The following is a 25,596-nucleotide window of genomic DNA, read 5'->3' on the forward strand; positions in this document are numbered from 1 at the left end:
AAAATGGGGTTCAGCTTGGTGGAGGAAGGCTAAAAAGTGTGCAGGGGGAAAGTTGCAGCTGCAGCAGCGCAATCTACCAGCGTGCATGATCAGCTCTGCGCTGGTGCCAGGATATAGCTACAGTTAGTGCTGTCTCATTGATGGCTAACGAGCTTCCTGAAGGTGTGGTGGTGTATGTATGCGTTCGTTTTAATTGAAGAAGGGAGAGAGTTGGATAAAAGAGAAAAAACAGAAAAAAGCCATCAGGATGTTTAGGGAACCCATGTGCACTTGGTTTCAGGATCACATAACAGGAAGAGTCACTTTCACAACACTGCTGCTGCGGCTTCATCTGCGGCACTGACCCCTCCCTTTTTTCACCCCACTACAGAGGTCAAATGTTTTTTTTTAATTCAATCTTTCCTCACTAATGCTTTTACAAAATACATTTGTAAAGTACACATGGGGCGTTCCTTGTGTTAGATATTAGCATCATAATACATCAACATACTGTATCTCACTCTGTTTTATCATACTGCTCTGAATGAGTTTCAAAAGCACAATCTAAATGATTGTTAACTTTACTAGAAAATTGTTTCTACTTTAACCCTAAAACACTTTGGCTATAAAAAGTTACACCATCCTATTTGGATGGGTAATTTTTACCCGATGTAATACACCCAACCAAAATTACTTGTCATAAAAAAATAGATCAGAACATGACAACACATTTTAGAGTGGGTTTCTTTTTGTGTAACAAAATGAAACAGAAAAAGATAGGATGTTCCTAAATACATATTAAAAAAAATTACTGAAAAATTAGGAAATTGAGAAGAAAAAATTCCCTAAAAATAATGAAATGATACTAGAAGCTTGGTCTTTAGTCCACCCATTCCTGAAACGTGTGAAGGCGGAGACTTCTTGACAAGCAACATTGAAATTCATGTAAATAGTTTTGCTCCGGTAAAAATCTGGTGCTCCAGATCTGTTGGTTGTAAAGGCTTGGCGTTTATCTTAGGGGCCGGGCAACACCGGCCAACATGGGACTGAGAGATAATAATACTACTTCCACGCGTCTAAGCCAGAAAACAAACTATAAAGCACCAGTTCAAAACAGATCTTCTCAAAGCGCTACAAAAAGCTGTCAGGAAAAAAAATTAGAAAGAGCTTTATTTTTAATGATAGTCATAATCCGCCTAGTTAGTCCGGAGAATTCTGGTAAAGCCGAATTGTCTTGAAAGTGCTATTACACTGTATACCTGTAATTGACCAACAGAAGAGTTTTTGGGGTAATCCAAGTCCAAGCACAACAGTAATGATTTCTTTTTACTGCTTTGTCAAAGTTTAAGGTTTATAACATTCAAGTGAGGTTCCTAATTTAAACCATCAGACCAACTTACAGGAAATAAAATTGAGAAAAGAGGGGAAAAAAAGGTAGTTTTTGAAAAAAGATACCCTTAATTTGTTTTATTTTGTAGGATTTCGTTCATATGAATGTCCAGCAAAAATATTTTATTGTTCATTGTAATGAGGCACAGATTAAAGAGTATAGAATGTACACAATGCATAATATAGACAATTCCCCAAAAAAGAAGGTATTTAAAAAGAGGTATTTACAAATTAAGAAAAAAGTTCTGCAAATAAACATATACATGGATTTTCTTTTTCTCTCTGATGCTTTTATACAAAAACAAATTAGTTCGATCCATAACTGAATAGGGGATTTCAATCTTTGAACTTAATTTAAAAGTTTTTTGTATCTAAAAGAATGACAAAATAAATACTATATTCTAATGGAGTCAGTTGAGCATAGGTACATTTTTTTAATTTGCTAAATTAAATGTATGTATTCAATCCATGCTACATTGAGTTCTTCATTCGTATTTCAGACTTTTCCCTCCATCTGCACTGTTGCACGTGCTTTTCTCCATGTTTCTTGCAGCTTCAGACGTCTCCTCTGAAGAATTTCTGCTGATGAATTTTTGTCGGGTCATCTCAGATGCTGCAGATCCAGCAGCGGCTCCGACAATTCCCCAAAACAGTCCACCAAAAAACACACCGAGCACCAGTCCTAGCAGCCCAGCTGCAAACACTATTTTTGGAACCTGTCTAGCAACGTTTCCCATTCTCTCCCACAGTGAGCTCTCAGCCATCATTGTGACCCCTGCTTTTGCCCCGGAGCCCATCTTGCCCCACATGGGACTCTGTGCAACCTGCATTGCACCAGCACCAATCCCGGCTCCAACTCTTAACGACCCGTCTGCCACCAGTTTAGCTCCAGTTTTGGTACCAGCCCCCAATTTCTCCCACATTGGACTCCCTGCCACTGCTCTAGCTCTGAATCCCAACCATGAGGAACCATTTGCCACTACCCTTGGAACCTTATCTCCTACCGCTCTGGAAACATGACCTGCAGTAGATCCCACCTTTCCCCACAGGGAACCGTCTGCCACCATCTGTTGGATTGCCAACACCGGACTGCTTTGCTGCTTCCTTGTTTCTTCAAGTCGCACTGAGCTATCTGACGTCAGTTTAGGAAGCATCTTCATACTAGTCTCCATTTTCTCTTTAAGAGAATTCAGAAAAGAAGGGGACAAGTCAGAAATTGTAAGTAGAGAAATGCAGTCCATACTAGTCAGACTTACACTCATCTCTGCCTCATCCCTCATTTCCTCAAGCTCATCTTCTGTCTCAAATAAAGACCTACGTTTTGGGCTGAGCAATTGAGCCTTTTTTACAGTTTTTTGGTCTAGTTCTTTTTCTCTCCTCTCTCTTACGAGGTCTAGTTGCTTTTGTTTCACTTTGTTCTCTGCCTCCAGAAAAGCAGGAGAACAAAAGTATTGTCCTCCAGCTTCTTTCACTGTTAGCGCCACCAAAGTGAATAGATCAGCCACACTCTTCTTCTCCCTTTGACCCCTCTCCATGATCTGGAACCTGTCCCTGCACTTTTCAACAAGCTTCAACAAATCCCCCCTTTGATTCGCTATGTAGGCCTCCACGCCGCCATTCCCAATCATCCCACTGTCCCTCAGGCGATCGGCGTAGGTGAAGAGGACAATGGTGTGTTTTGTCACTGCATCTGGGCCAAAAACCTTCTCCATGGCTTCCAGAGCCTGCAGCTCGGTTTTTGCAGGTTGGTCCAACGGGACGCACAGCAGGAAGGCGTGAGGGCCGGGGGTGGACAGTGCAACACAAGAGGAGATCTGAGCTCGCACTTCCTCAGGGGTTTGCTCTGAATTAAACCAATCAGAAGTGTCCACTACTGCCACCTGCAGAAGAGAAAAAAGACAGCAAGAAAACATTTTATTTGTCAGAAAACTACAAACAAAAATTGAAATCTTTTGACAATTCTGAGTGAGGTAAGCAAGGATTCAAAGCTTAAAATGTTTTAAACACAAACCTTTTGTGCTTCAACCACTGCCTTCCTTTTCTCACACTTCTGAGTGACTGCGGTAAAGCTGTCTGACTCAGATCTGAAGACATTCTGCCCCAGAATGCTGTTCCCGACTGAACTCTTCCCTGCTCCGGATCGACCGAGCAAAATCAGACGAAGCTCCGGAGAAGACGAAGCGGAAGGCATCGGGTAGGACGAGAAGGATGGAGAACATATTGAAGCAGAGGGGGACAAGTTTGACAACGGTTGAGTGGTGGAGACGAAGATGGGTGAATGAGGATTAGAAAAAACAGGAGACGGTTGAGGTGCTGCTCCATCAACACTGCTGCTTCTGCTTTCAACTGCAAATAAAATTCAAAGAAACATGGAAAACTTTAACGTCCACAAGAGTAAATAATGTAAAAGAATAGCACAAGATGACAAAGTCAAGAAACCTACTGGAAGCTGGGGTTCTTGAAGATGTTACAATCTCAGATATTTTTGAGAGAAGACCTCCATCTACAGGAAAATAGGAGGAGTTGCATTCACTATTGTGAGTTGTTTGTAACCTCTGGAAAGAAAGTGATGTGCCTTCGTGCATTGACATGTACCTGCTTTCAGTGAACTTAGAGTGCTGTTCAGCTGTGGGTCATCAAAAGACTTCGAATGCGATTGCAGCTCTGGTTCTGGAGATGAAGGAAACCCATTGGGCACTCGAGCTTCACCCATACTTCCATCCCTTTTATTAATCACTTGTTTAACGTTTGTCATTTTCAAAGGTACGATGGGCTCTTCTTTTTCTTCATCATCATCATCGTTTTCTTCTTCCTCCTCTTCAACTACCACTTCAAGTGCACCCGTGCCTAAAATTCTGTTCAAAGCTAATGTCTCACTTCTCCCCAGCAACTGATCTTGCATTAATTCCAACAAGTATCTCTCGTCTTCTTCTTCTTCTTGTTCTTGTTCCTCCTCTTCCTCTTCTTGTCCTTGTTCCTCTTCTTCTTCTTCTTCTTCTTCTTCTTCTTCTTCTTCTTGTTCTTCTTCTTGGTCTTCGATTTGACTGTTCAGCTGTCTGGTTTCAGCAGTTTTCATATTGAATACTCCATTTTTCGCCACCATGCGGTCCACCTTTAATAAAAGTAATATTTGTCACAAAAGTGTTGAGAATTGTCACATTAACAGCCTTGGAGGCTGATTTCAAGGCTTATTCCAGACTTTAAGAACATTGTATGTCCCATCCATCCTATTTTAAATAATACACAAATGAAATATTAAAAAATGTAATCTCTGAATAAATTTACTCGTCATGAGTCCAAATCTACAAAGAAAATATTCCAAAATACCAAAATTGCAAAACACAAAAAGATTTTCTCATGTCCCCGCCCCCTAATTTCCAAATTAAATCTTAAATAAACGGTTAGAATTTGAAATTAGGTTCATTTTTGGAATTATTTGCTTCACTTATTTTCCTTTTAACTGTGAAAACATTTGTTTTGATAAACAAAATAATTCCAATAGTAATTATTAATAATGGAACATGTGTACCATAACCTTTTTTTCATGCTGGGTAAAAAAAATAAAAATCAAGCAGAAAATCACATGATATGCTGGACTTGATATCATCCAATAGGTTTTCAAAAGAATGGGTAGAGCAAAGGTATCACCTCTCTAGCATTTTTCCTACTTTTATATCATGGTTAACCTAGATTGAATGTGTCCCTCTATCCCACTGTTTTTCAACCTTTTTTAAGCCAAGGCACACTTTAACCTTGACAAAAATCCTGCGGCGCACCAGCATCCAAAAAAAAAAACAAAAAAACGAGAAACTCATAGTCTGTACTGATCTACAGCCCTTCCACAATCTCACGTGCATTTTTGTGATAATTGTGGCAGAAAAAGCTGGAAGTTGCAACTGTTTTTTTCTAAAAAATGTAATAAAAGTTAAGTTAAAAGATTTAAAAACTGTTTGATGTGTGTTTGTTGTGGTTTCAAGACGTTTACAAAGAAAGGCTCATTCTGCACTGAGACGCTGTCACTTTAACCCAATGCATCATGGGAGATGTAGTGCAAACAGCCACCGAACGCAGAAAGACTTGCGTCTCTGAGCTTCATTGTTTTGTTCACTTGTTCCACGGTCTGACACCAGATTCAGTGGAAAGCTACACCGCTGAAGACGAGCTTTAACTCGTATTTTTGTTGGAACTGAGCGACTTTATGAGCAGATCGGAACAAGGAAGTGAAGACTTTAACCACTTCTGATTGGTCAGACTGATGACGTGTCATTAAGCCTCCAAGAATGATTGGTGGAGACAGTAAAAGGGGCGGGACTTTTCCGCAAACAGCTGAAGCTACGGCTAAATCGCGGTACGGTCATTCTTATTAAAATGTCTTTAATAGAATCAAATACACACAAAGAAAAAACTATTTTATGATCTTTCATATTCCTAACCACTCAGTGTTTTATCAGGGCCTGTTTGGATGAACAAAGAGCTGAAATCCTGGAGATGGAAAATGTTTTTAGATCAGTGAATGAAGGCAATTTCCCACGGCACACCTGACCATCTCCCACGGCACACTAGTGTGTCACGGCACACTGATTGAAAAACACTGCTCTATCCCATGCAACCCTGTTAGGGTTAAGATGATGATACAGACTCATAACATAAGAGTGTCTGTCATTAATAAATTGCATGACTTAGTTCTCACCTACACACACCAACAAATAGTCTGAACACAACTGTTTACAGGTTTTAAGTATATTCAAACATTGATGATGGAAGTTTTACCTCACACACTATGCACACAGAAAGATACACACACATAGTTTGCATAAACAATATTCTTGGAGAAGGGTGTAAAAACATTACCCTTGCCTATATTTGTGCAAAAAGTAGTAAGCAGGTGGGCTGAAAGAAAATGTGTGCTTCTTAGAGTGTACCTTGTTCACATTGAATGCTCCAGCAAAGGCAAGAGGCCTGACATCCCCACCCCAGAGCCAGCGGCCGACAGCGCCGCAGCCCGGCCAACTTAGGCCTCCAAGAGCCCCGCTGTCAGACAAAAACCCGGGAGCAACCACCCTCATGCGCACTGGATCCCCACCATGGCAGGAACCCGTCCCACCCCAAGTGCTAGATATGATGGTTACATCACTTTAGTGATGCAGGTCCGCCCACATTTCAGCAAACTGATATCATAGCTGGCATTCTGTTGGGGTAATTATTTCTGAAGAATTTAGGAGGGTAAAAAGGAAAATGGAAGTGCACATGTTCAAGGGAACCTAAGTGGAAATTTGAGTCAGAGGGAACCGCTCAAACGGAAACTCTGCTGCAAGCATAGAAAATGAAGAAGCAAAAACACAGCTTTGGATTCAAGCAGAACAAAAATGCTAAGAAAAATGGAAGGTTTTCATGTGAAGGCAGACTGGAGAGAAAGAGAGTTCGGTACATTGTTTAACCCTTAAAACAAGGTCTGCAATTAAAAAAAAACAAGCAGCTAATCATCTAAAAACTTCTAAACACAAAAAGTACTTCAGAATTCCCAATAATCTATATTTCCATAAAGGAATAATCTAAAATAGGACAAAATGTAAATGTGAATAGATCTGATTCTAATACATTAATTTAATAAATCTGATCTTTTTTTTGAAGTTTTAATTTCTTGCATCTTTCTACAACATATGTATTTCATTGAGTATTAATTTCAAATTAATTTACTTTAAATTTGAAATAAATGTCAGGCTGGTTTGCCTTTATCTAGTTTGTCACTTTGGTTTTAACTTTGAAACGATATTTACTATTTAAAATTGTTAAGTATCCATTCAGGTTTGTACTTTAACCAATAAAGTCTACAAATCTGTTTGAGTTCGACTGAGATTCAAATTGTTTTCTATGAATCCATCAAAATCTGCCCCTCTTTATCTAAACGTAGTCATGCAGCATTCGAATAGCCCAGCCCTTTTGACTCCATCTCACTAAGACACACAAACCTAACCTCAGGGGTTTTTGTTCCAGACCCAAACCATCTAAACCTCATGCCTTTCTTCCATTCTGACTTGATATTTGTTTTTTTGGAAATTTACCACAAGTCTTTGTTTTCACTTGTGTAAGTGTTTCTGCCATCTTGGATTTTTTTTAAACAAGATCAAAAAATTCCAAACAATAACAAACATAGAAAGTAGTAGAAAATGAGGCGTGTTCAAATTTTTGTGACAAATTTCCATTCAAACCATTCCCGCAAACAACTATATGTCAAGCAAAGTTGATGCAAACTCCAGTTGTTCGTATTCTGCATTGCTCACCTTCTCCAGCAGCTCGCGGACCTGCTCTCTGTCTTTTGGGTTACGATTATTCAGAACATGGAAATTTCCACCACAACCCTTGATCATCTGCCTCAATCCTGGGTCTTCTTTCTGCAGGTATTCCTGCAAACCAACAATTTGACTTGAGTAAATTTAGGCACACATTTTTAAAAAAAGATATTGAAAAGTACTAAAATATCACTTGAACAGAACACAGTATATATAAACGTACAAGAAAGAGGGGCTTTGGAGGCAAAGTCCCCCTTTTTAATATAATAACATAAAACATTTGCAGACTTTCATTTCTATCATGAAACCTAATTTTTGAATGTAGGTAATTTGATGGCACTATTAAGACCGGTTTGCAAAAGTGGTAAGTGTTGCTGTGCACAAAAAATCCTTTCCACTTGCTGGAAAAACACCAATTGGTGGAAAGCAGATTTGCAAAAACAAACTGCAAAGGGTTAGGGTTAGTCATTTAGAAAGCATTTCCTTACTTACTTATTCTTTTTGGTGGTTCGTGTCTGACTTGTGCATCAAATAAAAATGACTTTAAGCAGAGGCTACCTATACATTTGTCAATACCTCAACCGATTTTCCCATCAAGTAGTCTCCACAAGTCAACAGCACCAAAGTGTGATCCAGCACTTCCTGCCCAAACATCTCTCGCAACTCTGAAGGCACACGAGACTCCATCTGGACAAAAAAAGAATAAGGAGACATAAAAATGTATGATATCAAGCTTAATTTAAGATTTCACTGCCTGGGTTTCCACAAAAATGTGTCTGTATGGTAGCTGAACTTTATTTTTTTCAAATCTTGAATACATACACGTGTTCTGTTGGGAAAAACCAACCTCAGTAAACTGGTTAACAGGGATCAGAAGCAAAACAGCATGTGGTCCTGGTTCCATCAGAGCCACAGCTTGTTCCGTCTCCTTTCTGACGCTGTCGTCCACCTTTTCGCCGGCCCAATACCATCTCGGAGCTTCCACCAGAGCCACTCTCCGGCCGTCGGTGAAGGCTTCTCGTAGATTGCAGCTTTTGGGGTCATCAGCAGAGCGAGAGGACGGCTGGTTAAGGATGGTGTTAGCAGACGACGTCTTTCCACAGCCAATGTTCCCCAAAAGAAACAACCTCAGGTCTGAGGAGCTGTTGAAGTTCTGCCTCTTGTATTCACTCATTCCTGACATGGCATAAAGGAGAATTCAGGGATGAAATGTGTTTCCTAATTAATAATCAACATTTAATGCCACAATTGAGAACTGAAAAAACCAAAGCAGTTTTTTTCCACATTCAGAAGACAGCAGACTTTCTGCCTCCAAGGCAAATTTTAGAAAAGTTTTTGTGGATTCGTGTTCAAGAAAAAGAAAAATAGAAAATGCTTTTCTTTTCACAATATGCTGACATTCTCCACACTGAGAAACATAAACACCTGAAAAAGAAAATGGATCTCTTTACTGATAGTAGATAAAAAGTCATCTAGCAAGTAGAGAAAAGGTTATCTGTTCTGTTTGGTTTCATCGAATAGAAAGCAAACAGCTGATTTGAATAACTATTTGGCAAAGAAACTCCTCAGAAACAAGCATTTCAAGCTATGCATGTTTGGTTTGAAGTAATCAGGAAACACTTGTTATGTTGATGTAGTCGTGAAAGAAAATTACTTTACTAGAATTTTCAGGGTAAAAAAAAAAAAAAAAAAGTAAACCAAAACAAAACAAAATACATGTTAAGCTTGTTGTTCATAAAGTTTCATGGGCACAACTGCATGTATTTAAAGGAAGACAATCATCTCCAATCATTTTTTGAATCTATTTTGAAAGTGTTGCCAGTGGTCTTTTTGGTTTTGATTATGCCATTTTTAGACAAAATAAAAAAAACGGTGTATTTTTCTGGGGCATTATTTCTGCAGAGTGGCAGTGGTTATGGGACTGTTGGCACAGAATAAGCCTTTCCCCGTTTCACATCATCCCTTTGTTTGCACTCTCTCCCGCTAGCTTACAGCTCGTCACACTTCCATCCTAACATTGCCAGCGCAACAAAAATGGCCAGCAATATTGGAGCAGCAGCCAGATGCCAGCTCAGACGAGTAACACAAGGATGTTTAAGGGATTTATTTGTCTGTAAGTGGAGGCATCAGAATTGAGCCGAGCAAAGACCAATTGTAGTTTGTACAGAACAACTACAAGCTTTTTTCCAACTGCATTTTTTTTGTCTGTTTCTGATTTACCACAAGTTAAATTAAGAAATATTCAGAAGCTTTAAGCTTAATTTCCTAAAAAAGAAAAAGGTACAAGAACATGCTAAAAACACCAAAAAAACACAATTTACATTGGAGTGGATCTATCAAGTACTGAATTACCAAGTGTAAAAAAAAATATATAAATTTTACAACAACACCAAAAAAAAGCACATCTTTTTTGGTATTTCTTGAACCTTCATGTAATTTCTTCATTTTCAACCCTTTGATTTTGGCTCACAATTCAAGAACAGGTAAAACAAAAACAAAAAACAGCCATTGAATTTACTGAAACCAACACTTAAGTGGAGCATTAAGCATTCCTTAGATGTCACAGCTATTAAATAGCCACACCTACCAGTCCAGTTTAACAACATTCAGCATAGACTTTCACACTGACATATACAGTCACTCCAAAGCAACAAAAGAAAAAAATCCCAAAAGTGCTACATGGAATATTTAAATCACCTTTATATGATCAAAATATGCAATAAATTAAAGTTATAAATAATAAATGACGCGCAAAAATTTAGCATAGGACAGTAAATTCCTATAATTTCTTTTTTTTTTTTTTAGCGAGCCTGGTATTGTCGTAAATAACGTGTATGCTCCGTATTTTTGTAACCGTCTTTTAAGTTTCAACAACCTTAGATTATGGACTATACTTATGTTTTTGTAAGCAAGTTTTAAATCAGGAAACATACTTACTGTGTTGGACGAGGTGCAGTTTATGCGATGCCTGAATGTGTTCAATTGGCTCCAAATTCTGTCCAAACCAGAGAACTTCAGAACATGTTGGGTCTCCGTAGACAAAGATATGCTGCCGTCTCACTCTTCACTTTGACTACACATGCACCCAAACGCACAGATTGCGTGTGTGTACAACAGGTTTCTCCGTCTGCTCAGTACTGTGCATTCCAAGGGAAGGTGGAGGTTCAAGCCCTAACCTCAAATGACTCACTCCACCACTGTGTCATCTGCTCCACCCAGACCTCCTGGGTGTCTTTCCAAAAAGGATGCCTTTCAGGTTCTGCAGTCGCTAAGGTGAAAAACTGGCAATCTAAACTGAGTAAATATTTTGTTGTCAGGTCAAGATGAGGAAATGAAGCTTGCCTGTTTCGTTTCTAAAAAAAAAAAAAAATCAAAGAAATGTACCTGCTGAAAAACATTAAAAAAAACATCCTAGTTTTTTGTTTGATTTTAAAAACGTGTCAGATTTATTGTTTTTTTTTTGTTAAAGAAACTCAACACAGTAAATAGTAATATTGAGAGATTGCAGGACATTGAGAATGTCTGACATTAACTGAAAGTAATTCCTATCTGCTTAAGTGGACATCTGTCCAGGGCTGCATCCCTTCACAGCAACAAGATTCTGCGGTCCAAATGAAGTCTATGAAGAGTTTGCTTATTCTTTTCCATTTCTGCGTTCTCTTTTTGTTTTCTGGCTTCCCCTCACCAACGCTGCACTAACCCTAAATGCTTGTTTTGAAATTGGCCTTTTATTCTGAGCACGTGTGATTGTCTGCAGGACACCGTTATTGTCTGCTCCATCCTATTTCAAAGATTTCAGTGTTTCATGGTCTTTAAAGCAGAGTTTTGCTGTCAGGCTGCAGGATCTCTGATTGCTCATATAAAAAGGCAGCAGCCAGTGGCTATCGTTTGTGGTGAAGGATATTTCTCTAGGTCACTGTGGTAAGATTGGGGAGCATCTTTGTCAGAGCCTTTTTGTTTTTTTGGTCAGTCTTTTCTGTTTCTTCCTTTTTCATGTGTTTTTTTTGGGGGGGGGTGAGGGGTTGAAGACAAGTATTAACTGATCAGGAGGGCTATAACTAAATAAATATTGTACAATAAATATATAAATAAATAAATAAATACATAAATATAACTAAATATTGTTTTAAAATATGCTTTACTCTTGCATAGTGTGTCAAAGCTTTCAGATGGCTGGGGCTCATATCATGATGCACGGAGCTCTCATGCCCTGTACACAGTAATAAACACTACTCTCTTCACTCTCCGTTAGCGTATATTATTTTTTGCACTTGCTAATGTGTTGCTTGCTTTCAAAGTGAAAGTATGTTTTCGTGTTTTTGCGTCTCCTTCCTGTTATCTGACTCCAACCAGTCAACGATGCTCCTTCCTGATTCTGCAGGTTCCTGCTCAACAAGAGTCGTTTCTGCCCACCGTCAACCTCAGAATTAGTGATATGACCCAAAAAAAACGAGAAGGTTTGCACATCTGGTCTACTTTCTTTAAAACTATTTAGTGAAAAAAATAATATCTAAAATCTTCTTTGTAAAGCTCCTGAAGATTACCTATTGTAGGAAAATATTTAAACTGATTGGACCTGAGTGCTACACTGATCTGCTTCTGAATAATTGAAATCTTTAAAATACGTTTAGTCACAAGAGCAAATTATATCAAGGTAATGTCTGAATGCAACATAAGCTTCCATGACCGAAGCTTCAGCATACCTTTAGATACCTTTAAATGAGCAGTATCTGTGTGTCTTTTTTAAATGTTTAATGAAGTGAAATTGCACATACAATAATGCTTACTATGATAATGGGAAAATAAAATTAGCGACCGCCCAAAATTGCGTCATGTCCCAATATGGTCACTTACAGTCCGGGCATCAAATAAGCAAAGTTTTCCAGAGAGGAGGACTTGGAAAAGAAAGAAAAAACATGTTAAATCCTTGCTGTAATCTTTGTAAAGTCATAGCAGTGTCTTAAAGATGATGTCCGCTGCTGAAGGAGTGCATTTCTCACCAGTGTGCGGTCTGTGCAGCTCGACAGCTCAGGTATTTCAGAGGTGAGGCTCATCAATGGAGCCAAGGCACACAGCAGAGAATCCAAAAGTAAAGAGAAGGAACTCGACAAACACACCGTTTTCTGCAGAGAGGCACAGAGAGACCTGTGAAATCCATTAACCCCTTGATGCTGATGCAAATACACATCAAACTGCTCCAAACTTAACTTAATTTAGCATCTAATTGAAAGCAAAAGCATGTTGTTACTTTTTTATGATTCAAAATAAATGCAGGCTTTATGGGGTTAGGACTCCAGAGATGATAGTTGATCAGTCTGTAATGTGACAGCACACCATCCCCTCTACTTAAAGAAACTATTTTGAAAATGATGGGGCAGAACTAACATAAAATGAAGTGATGAGAAAGTTTTTAAGATTTTAAAACATCTTCTGACGGTGAAGGAAACTGCACTCACTGACACCTCCACTTTCTTTACAGCTTCTCTGTAAGAAAGACCTAAAATTATCTGTATTTGGATTATTTGAGTCTCTTCCATTGCTTGTTGCTTTTCCTCACTATTATTAAAACAGAAAAATGACTTGAAAAATTGACACAACCATATGTTCAAGCATTTATGAAAACAGAGAAGATTGTAAGCAAAAAAAAAAATGGTGCAAAACCTCAACTAAATGCATAAAGAAGCTTTATTTCACAAAAACGTTTTTAAAACATTGATATCCTTTGTGTTTCCTTGGAAATAACCTTTTGTGTAATTCAGCACAAACTCTCTGTTTTAGGTGGCATAACCCGTAAAAAAATAAAATAAAACCATCTGGCTGTTCAAAACACAATGCGAGCTGTTCATAAGAATTTACCACGTTGATCAATAATAAAATAATTTTATAAGTTGAGGCTTGGTTTTGTAAAAACATCAATGTAAACAACAAATGCTTCTGAACAAACTTTTTTCCATTATGAAAATAATAAAAATTAGATTAAGCATGTAGGTTTTAATGATTTATTACTAATAGAGTTTCCTAAATGATGATAATACCTCCTTACCATAAGTGTAGTGCTGTCTGCCAAGAAAAATGGTCCAGGCAGACACAAATTTAAATGTCAAAATATTCATCTTTGAGCTTCTCATGCAGTTACTGAACTTGCTGACCATTTCTATGTTGTTTTCTGAGTCTCCAATACAAAAGATCAGTCAAGAAATTCAAGTTAAGTTTGAATGTGTTTTTTACATCATCTAAGACAAACAACAACAACAAAAAAAACGGAATGAAACAGAAACTCAGTAAGTTCTGCCTAAATGCAGTGCTTTTGTTTGGTCATGTGAAACACAATGAAGCTTTTTGCATCGACGTAACTTGTCAAACAGCACCACCTACCAGTTTCTACCAGATTCTACCAGATTCTGGGGGCAAATGTCTTCCAGATTTAAAAAAAGTGTGAGAAAGAAAGTTACTTCTGCTTAATCAACAACATAACTCTCTTCTTTACAGTTTGATTTTAGTGGAATTCCCTGAATTGTTGAAGTTCTTTTACTATTAAATTAAACAAAGTCAAGGTGACATCTACAGTTAATGTGGAAATACCAACATTTCTGACATGAAACAGAATTCGTCGTGATAAACTTATAATAGCTACAATTGGCTTTTTTTTAAATGAGCTGGTTATTTGAATAAAAACTTTTAAATAAAGCATTAGTGACAAAACCATCTTTCCAGAAAACACAATATGCTTACATATCGCGTGAATATAAGACATTGTGCTCAATCATAATAAAATCACAATAAATAAAGCGGAAATACTTAAAATCCCTAATCTGTTTGATCTTTTTAATCAATATTTTGTTTAAAATTTAAATAGTTGATCTATTGTTTAAGGAATTTTCAAAAAACTGTTAATACAACAGAAAAAAAAACAGTTTATAAATCTTGACCTATATTTTACTACACAACGGCCCCAGAGCCCTTTCAAAAATCGACGTGGCAAACATTTCATATTTGCAGAGTCTTTGACAAACAGCCGCAGTTTTCACGTGAACGGCTTCAGGTTCAACTGTGTGGGGACATTTGAACTTTTGGTTCCAATATTGGCAAAATAAGAGGGTGAAGTTCTCTCAAGTGTTTAATCTGCAACAGTTAAGGCTCATTTACTGCATTTCATAAGAAAAAATTATCCTTTGGTGAACAAATAACTTAAACATTGAATATTTAAGTTGTACGGACACTTTGGCGGAATTCATGGAAATATTTAAAAATTATGATTTACTTACATTTACGTCCTGCAGATGTTGTCCAATCAAAGACAGGGACTCCCCCAGGAGGTGCAGGTGAGCTGCAGCAGAGACAGGATCTCCCCTCAGTGGACTGGGACTTCTGGAGGCAAACTTGAGGGCATCTGAGGTTGGACTGGTCACAAAGCATGAAGAAGTGATGGGACTGCGAGGTTCGCTGGAGAGCCTTGGTACCACAAGACCAGCCTTGCGCAAGGGATCAGAGAGATCCGACCTCCCCAAAACTAGGGGGTCGGAGAGCCTTTCAGTTGCATCCGTGTGACCTTCTAGCATAGTGCTGTGGCAATTAAGAAACTGCGAGTTCTCCAGCAGGGAGCTAGTATTAATCTGGGGGATAAAAAAAAGAGGAATTAAAATAAATAGATCTAAAATAAACACAATTTATTAAAAGATATTCATAAAAGTATAGGCAGAAGGATGAAAACATTTTGAAAAAACATGTTTTTATGATTGTTTTCCGCAGATTGGTTTAGAAAAATTATCATTGATGTTCAAAACAGTGAAATAAAAGAATTGATTGTTTGTTCACCTCTTCCTCCTGTCTCATTGTCCATTCATCTGAAAACATGTGAACTGCACAAGCAGAGAGAGGATCAGAGGAGTCTAACCTGCGCAGTTCGGCATCAGGTTTACCTGGAATTACAAAGATTTGGTGCAAAAGAAATCCTTTACTTTATGGTTGAGCTTTAATAAAGGGCGTAAATAAATATATATGAATGCAGACATGTGATTAGCAATAATTACAAAAGAAATGAGGCTAAATCTTACAGCACAATCTAAGCTTAAAGGTTTACCAACATACCGTTGTGTCGTTTCTTGGTGCCATCCAGTTTCTGTGGGGGTAAAACAGAAGAAATATGTGAGAAACATCACAGTGAAACTCGCAGACTACTTTACTTCAGGTGGGCTGGTTCAACTTCACCTGGAGCCACATATCAGTTCAGATAGAGGTCAAGTGAGTGGCATTAAGACAGGGATGGAGGAACAACTACATTTAAATTGCTCCTCTATAAAAACAAACGGATTACAACAAACTAATTCAGAATAACGTCTCTGAACACCTTGAAGCAGATGAGCCAACTAGTCACTGGCTCTTGTGGGATAAGATTTTTTTTTATATGGATTTACCAAATTTAAACAGCAGACACCCATAAAAATGCTGGTTTTTGGCTTGTTCCTAAACTAGGTTTAAGAATTTAAGCATCTCAAAACTGATTTTATTGGCTTTTTTTTTGCTCCCATTCTGATGTAATTTAATTCAGGAATTTCTCTTTAATATTTCTGTCTGTCAGAACAACCAATGCTCAATGCACCAAGCTGTGTGTATGTATGAATGACAATGTATGCTGAAAATAATATATCTAGGAAACTAAAGAAACATTTTAAATCAGTAAATATTCAAGAGCATCAGACAGCAACACAAACATTATTAGCTTATTTAAACCAAGTTTTGAAATGTGATTCCAGTAAAAAAAAAAAAAATTGAAAAGGGTTCTTATTCCCCCTCCTTGTTTCCTTTTGTACCAGAGTTCTTTGAATCTACCAAAAGGTTCTCCACCTCCATCGGAATGCCTTTTTCTTGTCCTTGATTTTCCCTGGGCCCATCACTGTCCGTTTCTCCATCCATCTGTTACCAAAAAATAATACAGGAGGCACAAGGAATTAGGGAATAAACAATATTTATTTTAGCAAAAGAATAAATCAACTCTTAAACGATCTGGACTCTCGTATTGGTCTCTGTCCTTCTGGATGAGAGATTATTCCAAACACCTTCATGTGTGACAGACTCAATGTCAATATTGAATAACAAAACTCAACAACCTCTGATCACTCAGAAAAATGTGAAAGTGTTTGTCTCTTTGAGGACTGCAGTTGAATTTAATACATCAAAGATGGACAAAACTCCTACAAAGTTCATTAAAGTCCCACTCCGATCACCTTCATCTACTTTAAAGCGTTCACAGTGGTCTTTTAATTATGATTTGGACATTTTTAGTCAAATCAAAAAACCTGTGTTGTCTTCTAGGACATGGTGCAGAGCGCCAGTAGTTTATTAGAACTTTACCTTGGAGTTGTGGGCAGGACTGTTGGTTCAGTGTCAGCCATCCCCCTTTCTATCATCCATCTGTTTACACGCTCTACTCCTAGCTTACAGCCCTTCACACCCTCAACCCATCATTACTGGTGCAAAAAAGATAGCAAGCAATGTCAGAGTAAACCAATTACCAGCTCAGGACGAGGAAAACGAAAGACGTGCATGGATCTAGTAGTCTATAATGCATCAGAATGGAGCGCAGCAGGAAGCTTGTTGTAGCTTTCACACCTACAAGCTTTTTCCAGCAGAATTTTTCCGTCAGCTCCTGATTCACAATGACTTCAATCTAAAAAAAAAAAATACTCAGATACGCAATTTTAAGCTTAATTTTATTAATACATGTTCTCTATCATGAGGAAAAAGGCTACAAGAATGTGTTAAAAACACCAAAAATATGATCTTCATTGGAGTGGGTCTTTAAAACTTCCCTTTCAACACATAAAGAAAATTGTAATATTTGTTTTGAAATTCAAATAAAACTTAATTGCAAACCCAACTAGGGATGAAGAGAGCAAGTTCCCAGGACAAGCAGAAATTGTACTACTTTTTGTAACAGGACAGAAATATTTGATTTATTCCAAATGAGTGAATTCATTTTGGGGAGAAAATAAATGGGGGGGGGGGGACTATTTCCATCCTTTTATAGAAAAAAATACTGAATGTGCTGCGCTCCCATAGTTAAAATTATTGTTTAACCTACTTTCCCTGTAATGAGTCACCGGTGCGCGCGGTGTGTTGGCGCGAGGCCAAGAATTAAAAGTCGGTCAACATGAAAAGTTTGAGTTAAACTTACTCTTCTGCACCAAAATCTGCTCTGGTGTTAAAACTGTTCTCTGCAGAACCGTCCTCTGATGTATTATCTGCGTCGAAATTTTCAACAACAACAAACAAAAGAGTCGAAAGACTGGATTTCTCAAGTTGACGTAATTTCCAACGAAAATCAGATCAGCTGATTGAACATTTGTTCCACCCATACGGAAATACACGACTGAAGCCGAAGTCTGTCGAACTGCCCGCCAGTCTGTTGGAGAAAAACTTGCCGTCTCACGTTTAGCACTCTCCTTCCCTTCCTTACCTCCGCCCCCCCTTCATGACTGCTGAGTCATGTTTTCTTGGCCAATTGCAGGCGGCTCTAATGCTTTGTTGCCAGGTTGGAGGAGTTTCAGCTAAAATCACTATGTTGAAAAATACCTAAAGGCCAGTTAGGAAACATTTGTGTGGTACAGAAACCACACAATAAACTTGCAGAAATGATCAGATATAAGTTTGCTGTTGTCCGAGGCTTCAAATTATTTAGGATGTAGTCTAATAAAACCACCAGAAAATCCAAGATAGTCCACCTCAATACACTAAAACCAAAGCTATCAAATACGTAGAACTTTTTGTCCTCTTCAACAAAGTTTGTTGTATTTTTTTTATTAAAGACATTTCTTTACATAAACACTTTGATAAAAATCACACAAGGCATAAGAGCACATTAGATTGATTCACCTTAAATGAAACAATAATAAAAGTTGTGCAAACAGGTTTAGAATTGGTAGTTTTTTATTTTTTTCTTCAAGTTGTGGTTTTTTGCTTCATCTGATCTTCGCTGCATTTACAGATTTATTGACAGACGACCGATTAAAATAAATCTCAACATTTCCCTCTATCCAGAGTTCACAAAACACGATAAAACTATCAGTTAGTAATATTTCTAAAGATCTGTTTATAAAGAATACATAAAGTTGAACAAGAATGTGTTGCATATTCTCATTCAACTTCTTATTTTTGCCCTAAAAGCTCCGAGTCATGTTTGGAGCGCCCTAAAAGCTCAGAGTCATGTTTGGAGCTCTCTTGTTGGTTCAACTTTGGAATCTCGGTCTGCACAGTCATGTTAACCTCTCAGCCCCTCCCACCCCTTCTGGTTTTCCAAGAGCAAATTTCCTGATGTCATGCTAACTCCAGTAGTCCCTCCCTCAGCGCTTTCTCAAAACTGCTGCGTCATGTTAACTCTCAGTGCCTCCCACTGAACTGATGTCTGGCTGTGACTCTGATCCTGTTTTTTAATGTGGAGGGAGGAGACTGAAGCCACCACTGTATAAAAAGACAGAGAAGGCAAACCAACCACACAGGACATCCAGAGGAAAAACCAGGACTAACAAATCTGAAGGAGTTGATCTTAACTGGTGAGTAAACTTGAGACTTTACAGTTCAGATTTCATGCTTTTCATTTTCACGTATTAGACCGTAAACCTTGTGAGATCGAAAAACAAGTGGAGATGTTTCAAAGTGGGTTTCTGACTGCTTGGATTTCAGCATCACAATGGAAACTGAGAGGAAGACTCAAGCAGCAACAGAGCAGACTGCTGACAGGTAAGAGTAAACTGCTGAGATTTTCCTTTTCACATCCAATTCCCCTCTTTTACTAACAGAAACGATCCATTTATAGGACAAGACTATTAACAGGCAATGGATTTTACTTTCTGATAAAGTTCCTGGATGCTTTTAAAATGAATTTTAATCGCATTAAGTGATGGTTTTTACTTTTGTACTCCTGAGATAACAGTCTGCATGGTCCTCCAAGCTGCCATTATGGACGCACATGCGTCTCATACTGCCCTGAATGGGATTCATTCTCCTTTTATTTTTATTTTTTTAGGGATCTGTCTGAACAAATCAAGAAGGTGACAAAGGAGAGTCACGTCAGAGCAGAAAACACAGAGCTAATGCTGAGCTTCCAGCGGGGACAAGTGACGCTTCCACAGTACAAGGTTAGAAAATATGCAGCCCAGATTTTTGCTCTTAATCGAGCTCTTAATCTGACCAAAGATCCTTCTTTTTCACCCGCTGCAGCTCCTCCTGTGCTCCCTGTATGAGATCTACAAAGCTCTGGAGGAAGAGCTGAGCAGGAACTCCAACCATGCTGGTGTGGCGCCCATTTACTTTCCATCCGAACTGGCCAGGCTGGAGTCCATTGAGAAAGACCTGGAGTATTTCTACGGCACCAACTGGAGAGAGAAAATAGTTGTTCCTGCCGCCACCAAGAGATACTGTCACAGGCTCAGACAGGTACATTTGATATGATAAAACATAAGAAAACCATTCAGTAGAGTGAAACTGCATTGACACCTGTCTTTGGCGTGGTTACCCAGATCGGCAAAGAGTACCCCGAGTTTCTGGTGGCCCACGCTTACACCCGTTACCTCGGCGATCTGTCTGGAGGCCAGGTTCTTGGTCGGATTGCCCAGAAATCCATGGGGCTGAAAAGCAGCGAGGGTCTGTCCTTCTTTGCCTTCCCTGGAGTGTCCAGCCCCAACCTGTTCAAGCAGCTCTACCGCAGCCGAATGAACAGCGTGGAGCTGACGGAGGAGCAGAGGAACGGCGTGCTGGAGGAGGCGGTCAGGGCCTTCGAGTTCAACATCCAGGTTAGAAGTGATGCTTGAGCAGAGAAAGGAAATTCTAACCGGATTAGCTGACAAGAGATGACCTTTGACTTGCAGGTCTTTGATGACATTGAGAAGCTGCTGGACGTCACAGAAAACAAGCTGCAGAAGATTTTAACCTTCAAGTCAGGAGAGGCGAAAACACTCCACGTCCCGCTCATCAGGATGGTGCTGGGGCTTTTTCTGGCTCTGGCTACAGTCAGTGTGGGATTCTACGCTCTATAAATGTAGACTTTTAGGTTTTTCCTTTGCACGGCCGAAACAATTTAACTATAAATGCATCACATTTGTTATTTCACATCTCTGTAAATGGATCAAGTCTGTTAAGAAGAACTGTAAATGTTACTGTGACACTGCAGCACTTTGTGTTTAAATGGATTACACTGTAAAACCACTGTAAATATATTTTTTAATTAAAAGAATATTTTTGATTTAAATGTATTCTGCATGTTTTTTTTAGTCAATATTTCAGCTCTACATGTTATATTTTCTGTACACAAAGTCACAGACGTGAGAACCACACAGGGTGAGACTCGGTATCCATCTTTATTGAAGTTTCTCAACATGCATAAATTAAAAACAGCCAGTATTTTCCCGACTTAATCTCATATTTTTCCATAATGGGTATTCATGGTGCATGACAAAGTGTGGCTCCACTCAGGAGGAGAAGTCCTTGATTTTCTCCTAAAGAAAACACTGTCTGTGTGATATTTTACTGTCACCATGATAACATTTGCTAAAATATTTTGGGAAAAAGTTTTAACTTCATGGAGTCAAAATAAAAGCTCACGAGCTTTTATTTTGGCCAAAAGACATTTTCCCACAAGCTTTTTTTAATAGGTCAAGTCATTCGATAACTCTTATCCCGTGGTGTCTTAGGGTGAACAATACCTGTGGAATCAACTCCCCTTGGCCTTAGAAAACCAGATCCTAATATAAAAATGTTGGCTGGTAAATGAATTCAAACAAAAAACTGAACCACACCATACCCATGCTATAGAAAAACTTTCCAAGGTCTGAGAACGGCTGGTATCTGTCTCCCCCTAGAGGACAGCTAAATTAAGACATGAGCCATTTCAGAAATGATTGTACTTCACATGAATTAACCAACATATACCTTAAAAAGGCACAAAAAGTGCACAGTAAAATTAATATCAACTCCTTATCATCATTCAAATCTATGTAAAATCCTGCTTTACATTTACATTCCCCTCTATTAGTAGCATTTATTTCAAAATTCTTAAAAAATGTGTGTGCTTTACATTGAGAGATCATAGAAGGATCTGTGTTGCCGCTCATGAACTTTGGAAATGCGTGGTTACTAATAAAAAAAAAAAATCCTCAGCTATCTTCAGGTTCAAGGCAACAGCAGCATAAACGACTGAAAAAAGAAATGAAACTCAATCATCTGAGTTCTACAGTGTTTTTAGATTTGGGTTAAATCAAGGTGCTTCCAGGAGATTGCACAGCATATTGTGTAAATGTTAGAGACAGATGAACACAGAGGAACACAGAGGAACTGGGTTTTTACAACGTGACATTAAAAGCAACCCCAAGGTGAAAGGCTGGGATTTGTTATCTGGTAAGGCAAAACTTAGATTAACTTTCTTGAAAAGCAGCTTTTAAAAAAAGAAAGAAAAAAAGATCTACAGAACAAACCGTTCAAAAACGAGAGCTTCAAGAAGGCTTATAAGTTGTCAAACGACAGCATTTTGCATCCCAGCACTGTAAACGTTGAAATGTCGTGGGACCTCACAGTATCAATTTGTTCAAGAAGATTGGCGTGGTCACCCTCCGTTGGGGGGAGGGATCGCATTTCAGAGACATTCACAACTATTTGAAGAACATTCTCACTTCCCTTCATGTTTTCTCTTTCTGGTGACATTTGCACATCACACCTGAAGCAAAGACCACTTTCAAAAATCAAGCCTGCCCGTTAAGCAGATGTGGGGCAACATTCTTCTAATATATTCGTCTATTTTCTTCATCTAAAGTCATTTGGCACACACTTTCACACCTCCAGAAAACGGGCGTATGAAACCTAAGCGTTGCATTTCTGCAAAACCCCCTTTCACATCGGTCTATAAATACCTGCTTCGTCCCACGCCACCTGGGCTACCTGTTGGAGCAGAAACAGGACAGGCGTGCCGACGGAGGTGCGCCTGTTTCTAGGCGGGAGCAGCCGAGCGGGAGGCTGCTCAGTTGGTTTCGTAGGTGGACAGCAGGGCTGCGTCTACGGGCTCCATGCAGGAGGGGCAGGTGAAGGAGCGCATCAGCCAAGGGTCGATGCAGCTAACGTGGTAGATGTGAAGGCAGGGCAAAAACCGAATGGGGTCTCCATACTCAAAATCCATCATGCAGATCACACACCTGCACAAGAGAGATTTGAGGACACGGTCAAAACCTTGATGATTTTTGTCAGTTATATGAATATGGACATGAGGCACGCCTTCCTTTAAACGTACTCTATCACTTTCTTTTCAGAGGGGTCAGAGCCGGGGTTGAAGATGCCCTTGGGAAGGTGGTGAATGAGTCCAATGCGCTGGGCAATCCGGATCTGCTCTTCCTCGGTCAGCTGGCTGACGGGGCGACTCTCTCCAGGGTTGGGATGGAACTCCAGCTGGCTGCGCTCCTGGAGATGATTTCGAACCAAACAGATTGGATTATCTATCAATACAAAACCACATTTTAATGTTGTTTCTCTTTCGGCTGTTCCCATCAGGGGTCGCCACAGCGAACGAGTCGCATGGTAAACTTGGCAATGTTTTACGCCGGATGCCCTTCCTGACGCAACCCTCTCAAGGCAACCGGGCTTGGGACCGGCACAGAAGTAGAGAGGGGAACAGGGAGCAGCCCGGAGTTGAACCTGGGTTTCACGGACAGAAGGCGCCGCAAACCAGCACGAGCTAAACCGGCTCCAAAATGCACATTTTAATGATCTATGAAAATGTCATCAAACAGTTCTGCCCTCCTTCTGCTTCAGCGACAGCAGCTGCGTGGACTTTATAGAGTCGCCATAAACCTGATAACCATGTCGGCAGTAGAATAGTCATCAGGCCTGGAGTCAGATAAGACAGTGGGGGGGGTTTGCTAGTCAGGTTAAAGCCTGTGCAGCTGTTGAGGAAAAACCAACACTTTCTTTGCACAATCTCACAACACCTTCTGAGATATTAGTCGGGTTACAGGACTTCAAAAATTTCCAGTAGTGCAACTAAAGACACCAGTCCTCAACAGTCAACACTAGATCCTGAAATCAAAGATTATTTTGCGATCAGAAGTAAATGGTTTAAATGGAAAGAAGAGAAAGACTTTGGACCTCATTGGTACCAGAGGATCTTATCATTTTGGAGAGGTAGCTCTTTTATTTCCCAGACCTTTGTCTGTTCATTACACTAAACAGCAGCAATGCTCAAAATAAAATATACTGTATTAAAAACATCTGATTCTAGTGATTAAAAACAGATTTTTTTGAAGCAAAACCATCAATATTCCACTGCATATACTTTCCTTCTGGGTGATAGTTTTCCACACCCACAGTTTATTCTCCAGTCCCCTTAGGGTTTTCAGAAAAGTCATGTGTTTGCCAAACATAACGCTGCTATAAAAGTCCTTCACCACACAATCAGCAACACAAACAAAACACACTAGGTTTTGTGCATGTCTTTAGGTGATAAAAAAAATGGAGTTGTTGTTGGTTGGAAATGCCTGGAAAATTGCCTTTATTTTAAGGATTTCTCATATTAAAGCATTCATCCATTTGATCTCAGTTAATGTTATTGAATTTACTCCAGTGAGCAGATTTAGCAGGCCATAGTTGTCAATTGTTAGTTTATTTTTTATATCTACATTTTACTTGCACAGAACATTGGTTGCTCTGGCATTTTATGAGAGCTCTTCAAATACAATTGATTGGTTGAATTAATTATTATTTCACTTCAGTTGACCTACTAAAAAAAAGACAAATAAATAGACTAAACACAATAACACATTTATTGTGTTAAATTCCCAATTTAGTCAACTAGAGGACTATATTAAATAAAATTTTAGTTGCATTATAAATGTCAGGGTTTCCATGAGCTCCAAAGGTGAAACTACATTTCAAAAAGGGGTAAATATTCAAGAAGTTATTTTTCTTTTTGCAAATATAAGAAGGTATTGTGACAAATTTCCAGACTTTAAAACTATGGCTGACCAATAAAATTACACCAATATTGATAGTCTTTAAATTGATAAAGTAATCAGAGTCACGTGGCTCTAAAACTCACACATAACGTTTACATGTACTGTGTTAAAATCGTTTAAGCCTTTTAAGTTTCATATATTCTTTGGACTGGTTGCATAACATGTACTACTTTTCTCTGGTGGCTTAAAAAAACAAGTCAATATAATGCAAAAAAGTATATATAGTAAAATGTACTTGGAAACCAGCAAAAAATAGGTAACTAATACAACCTTAAACTTAAAGCTCACCTGTTGTGTTACCGTCGGCTCTCCGGGCAGACTGCCCCCCTCAGACTCGTTTAGAGGCGAGAGGTCATCCGCACCTTGTGAAAATAGACAGTTTCCCATTGACCTGACACAAACATGAAGGAGGGCGCTTTTTTAAACGGGCTAGACTGAGCCAACTTTGAAGACAAGCGCGAGCGGTTTCTGGCTTCGCGTTAGCTTAGCTCGGTCGCTGTCGCTGGAATTTAGCTTCTCAGAAGAGCGCTGTCTTCTGTGGACGAAAATGGGGAATAGGAAACCTCATCGCGACGGCGGACACACGGGTTTTAAACTCTGTACTCAAGGTGATATTTGTTGTGTATCCAGCTGTGTGTTGTGTTTACACTAAATAAACGCCGGAAGTACTCTAAGCAGGACAGTTCTAAAACTGTACATCCGCTTTAGGTAACAGCTCAGATGTATTTTCAAAATAAAATGCATTTCTTTCTTTTTTGTGTGAATTATTAATATGTAAACACCTTTGGATGTGAATTAATTTTTTAAAAAAGGGCAACCTTCGTTAATTCGAAATGAATAATACTGTACTGTTGAAACATTTCTTAATTAAAAAAAATAAAAAAAAATAATAATAAAAACTTCAGCGACGTATCCAACAGTCGATAGAGGGCAGTATTGCACATTGCGCA

General features: G+C 38.9%; 4 protein-coding genes across 6 annotated transcripts; 1 reads left to right on the forward strand and 3 right to left on the reverse strand.

The window, feature by feature from the left end:
• Positions 1–1,431: 1,431 nt before the first annotated feature.
• LOC101159796 (GTPase IMAP family member 8) lies at positions 1,432–10,862 on the reverse strand. The gene is made up of 8 exons (XM_011474218.4): positions 10,596–10,862; positions 8,506–8,834; positions 8,235–8,345; positions 7,650–7,772; positions 3,964–4,480; positions 3,812–3,871; positions 3,380–3,714; positions 1,432–3,248 (listed from the first exon to the last, which is right to left on the reverse strand). Exons 2-8 carry the CDS (start codon positions 8,830–8,832, stop codon positions 1,854–1,856), a joined length of 2,868 nt encoding a protein of 955 aa, XP_011472520.3. The 5' UTR covers positions 8,833–8,834; positions 10,596–10,862; the 3' UTR covers positions 1,432–1,853.
• A 1,533-nt stretch (positions 10,863–12,395) lies between these two features.
• On the reverse strand, positions 12,396–18,140 carry hmgxb4b (HMG box domain containing 4b). Of its 3 annotated transcripts, none has more exons than XR_013655568.1 (7): positions 17,833–18,126; positions 16,469–16,571; positions 15,747–15,777; positions 15,474–15,577; positions 14,924–15,271; positions 12,659–12,781; positions 12,396–12,553 (listed from the first exon to the last, which is right to left on the reverse strand). XR_013655568.1 is itself a non-coding variant. In XM_011474207.4 (7 exons), exons 2-7 carry the CDS (start codon positions 16,569–16,571, stop codon positions 12,509–12,511), a joined length of 720 nt encoding a protein of 239 aa, XP_011472509.1. In that variant the 5' UTR covers positions 17,833–18,140; the 3' UTR covers positions 12,396–12,508. The 3 variants fall into 3 exon arrangements, 2 of the variants coding, with proteins under 2 accessions (XP_011472509.1, XP_011472495.1); XM_011474207.4 differs by having other exon boundaries at positions 16,503–16,571; positions 17,833–18,140; XM_011474193.4 differs by having other exon boundaries at positions 16,488–16,571.
• Positions 18,141–19,070: 930 nt separating this feature from the next.
• On the forward strand, positions 19,071–20,901 carry hmox1b (heme oxygenase 1b). Its single transcript, XM_004065693.5, has 6 exons — positions 19,071–19,207; positions 19,338–19,394; positions 19,681–19,792; positions 19,875–20,090; positions 20,174–20,446; positions 20,522–20,901. Exons 2-6 carry the CDS (start codon positions 19,345–19,347, stop codon positions 20,687–20,689), a joined length of 819 nt encoding a protein of 272 aa, XP_004065741.1. The 5' UTR covers positions 19,071–19,207; positions 19,338–19,344; the 3' UTR covers positions 20,690–20,901.
• Positions 20,902–20,991: 90 nt separating this feature from the next.
• Positions 20,992–25,359, reverse strand: rnf11a (ring finger protein 11a). Its single transcript, XM_004065692.5, has 3 exons — positions 24,935–25,359; positions 22,930–23,096; positions 20,992–22,834 (listed from the first exon to the last, which is right to left on the reverse strand). Exons 1-3 carry the CDS (start codon positions 25,031–25,033, stop codon positions 22,663–22,665), a joined length of 438 nt encoding a protein of 145 aa, XP_004065740.1. The 5' UTR covers positions 25,034–25,359; the 3' UTR covers positions 20,992–22,662.
• Positions 25,360–25,596: the final 237 nt, after the last annotated feature.

This window comes from Oryzias latipes, chromosome 1, assembly GCF_053564925.1.
Source record: "Oryzias latipes strain Hd-rR chromosome 1, Olatipes_Hd-rR_3.1".
Lineage (NCBI taxonomy): Eukaryota > Metazoa > Chordata > Actinopteri > Beloniformes > Adrianichthyidae > Oryzias > Oryzias latipes.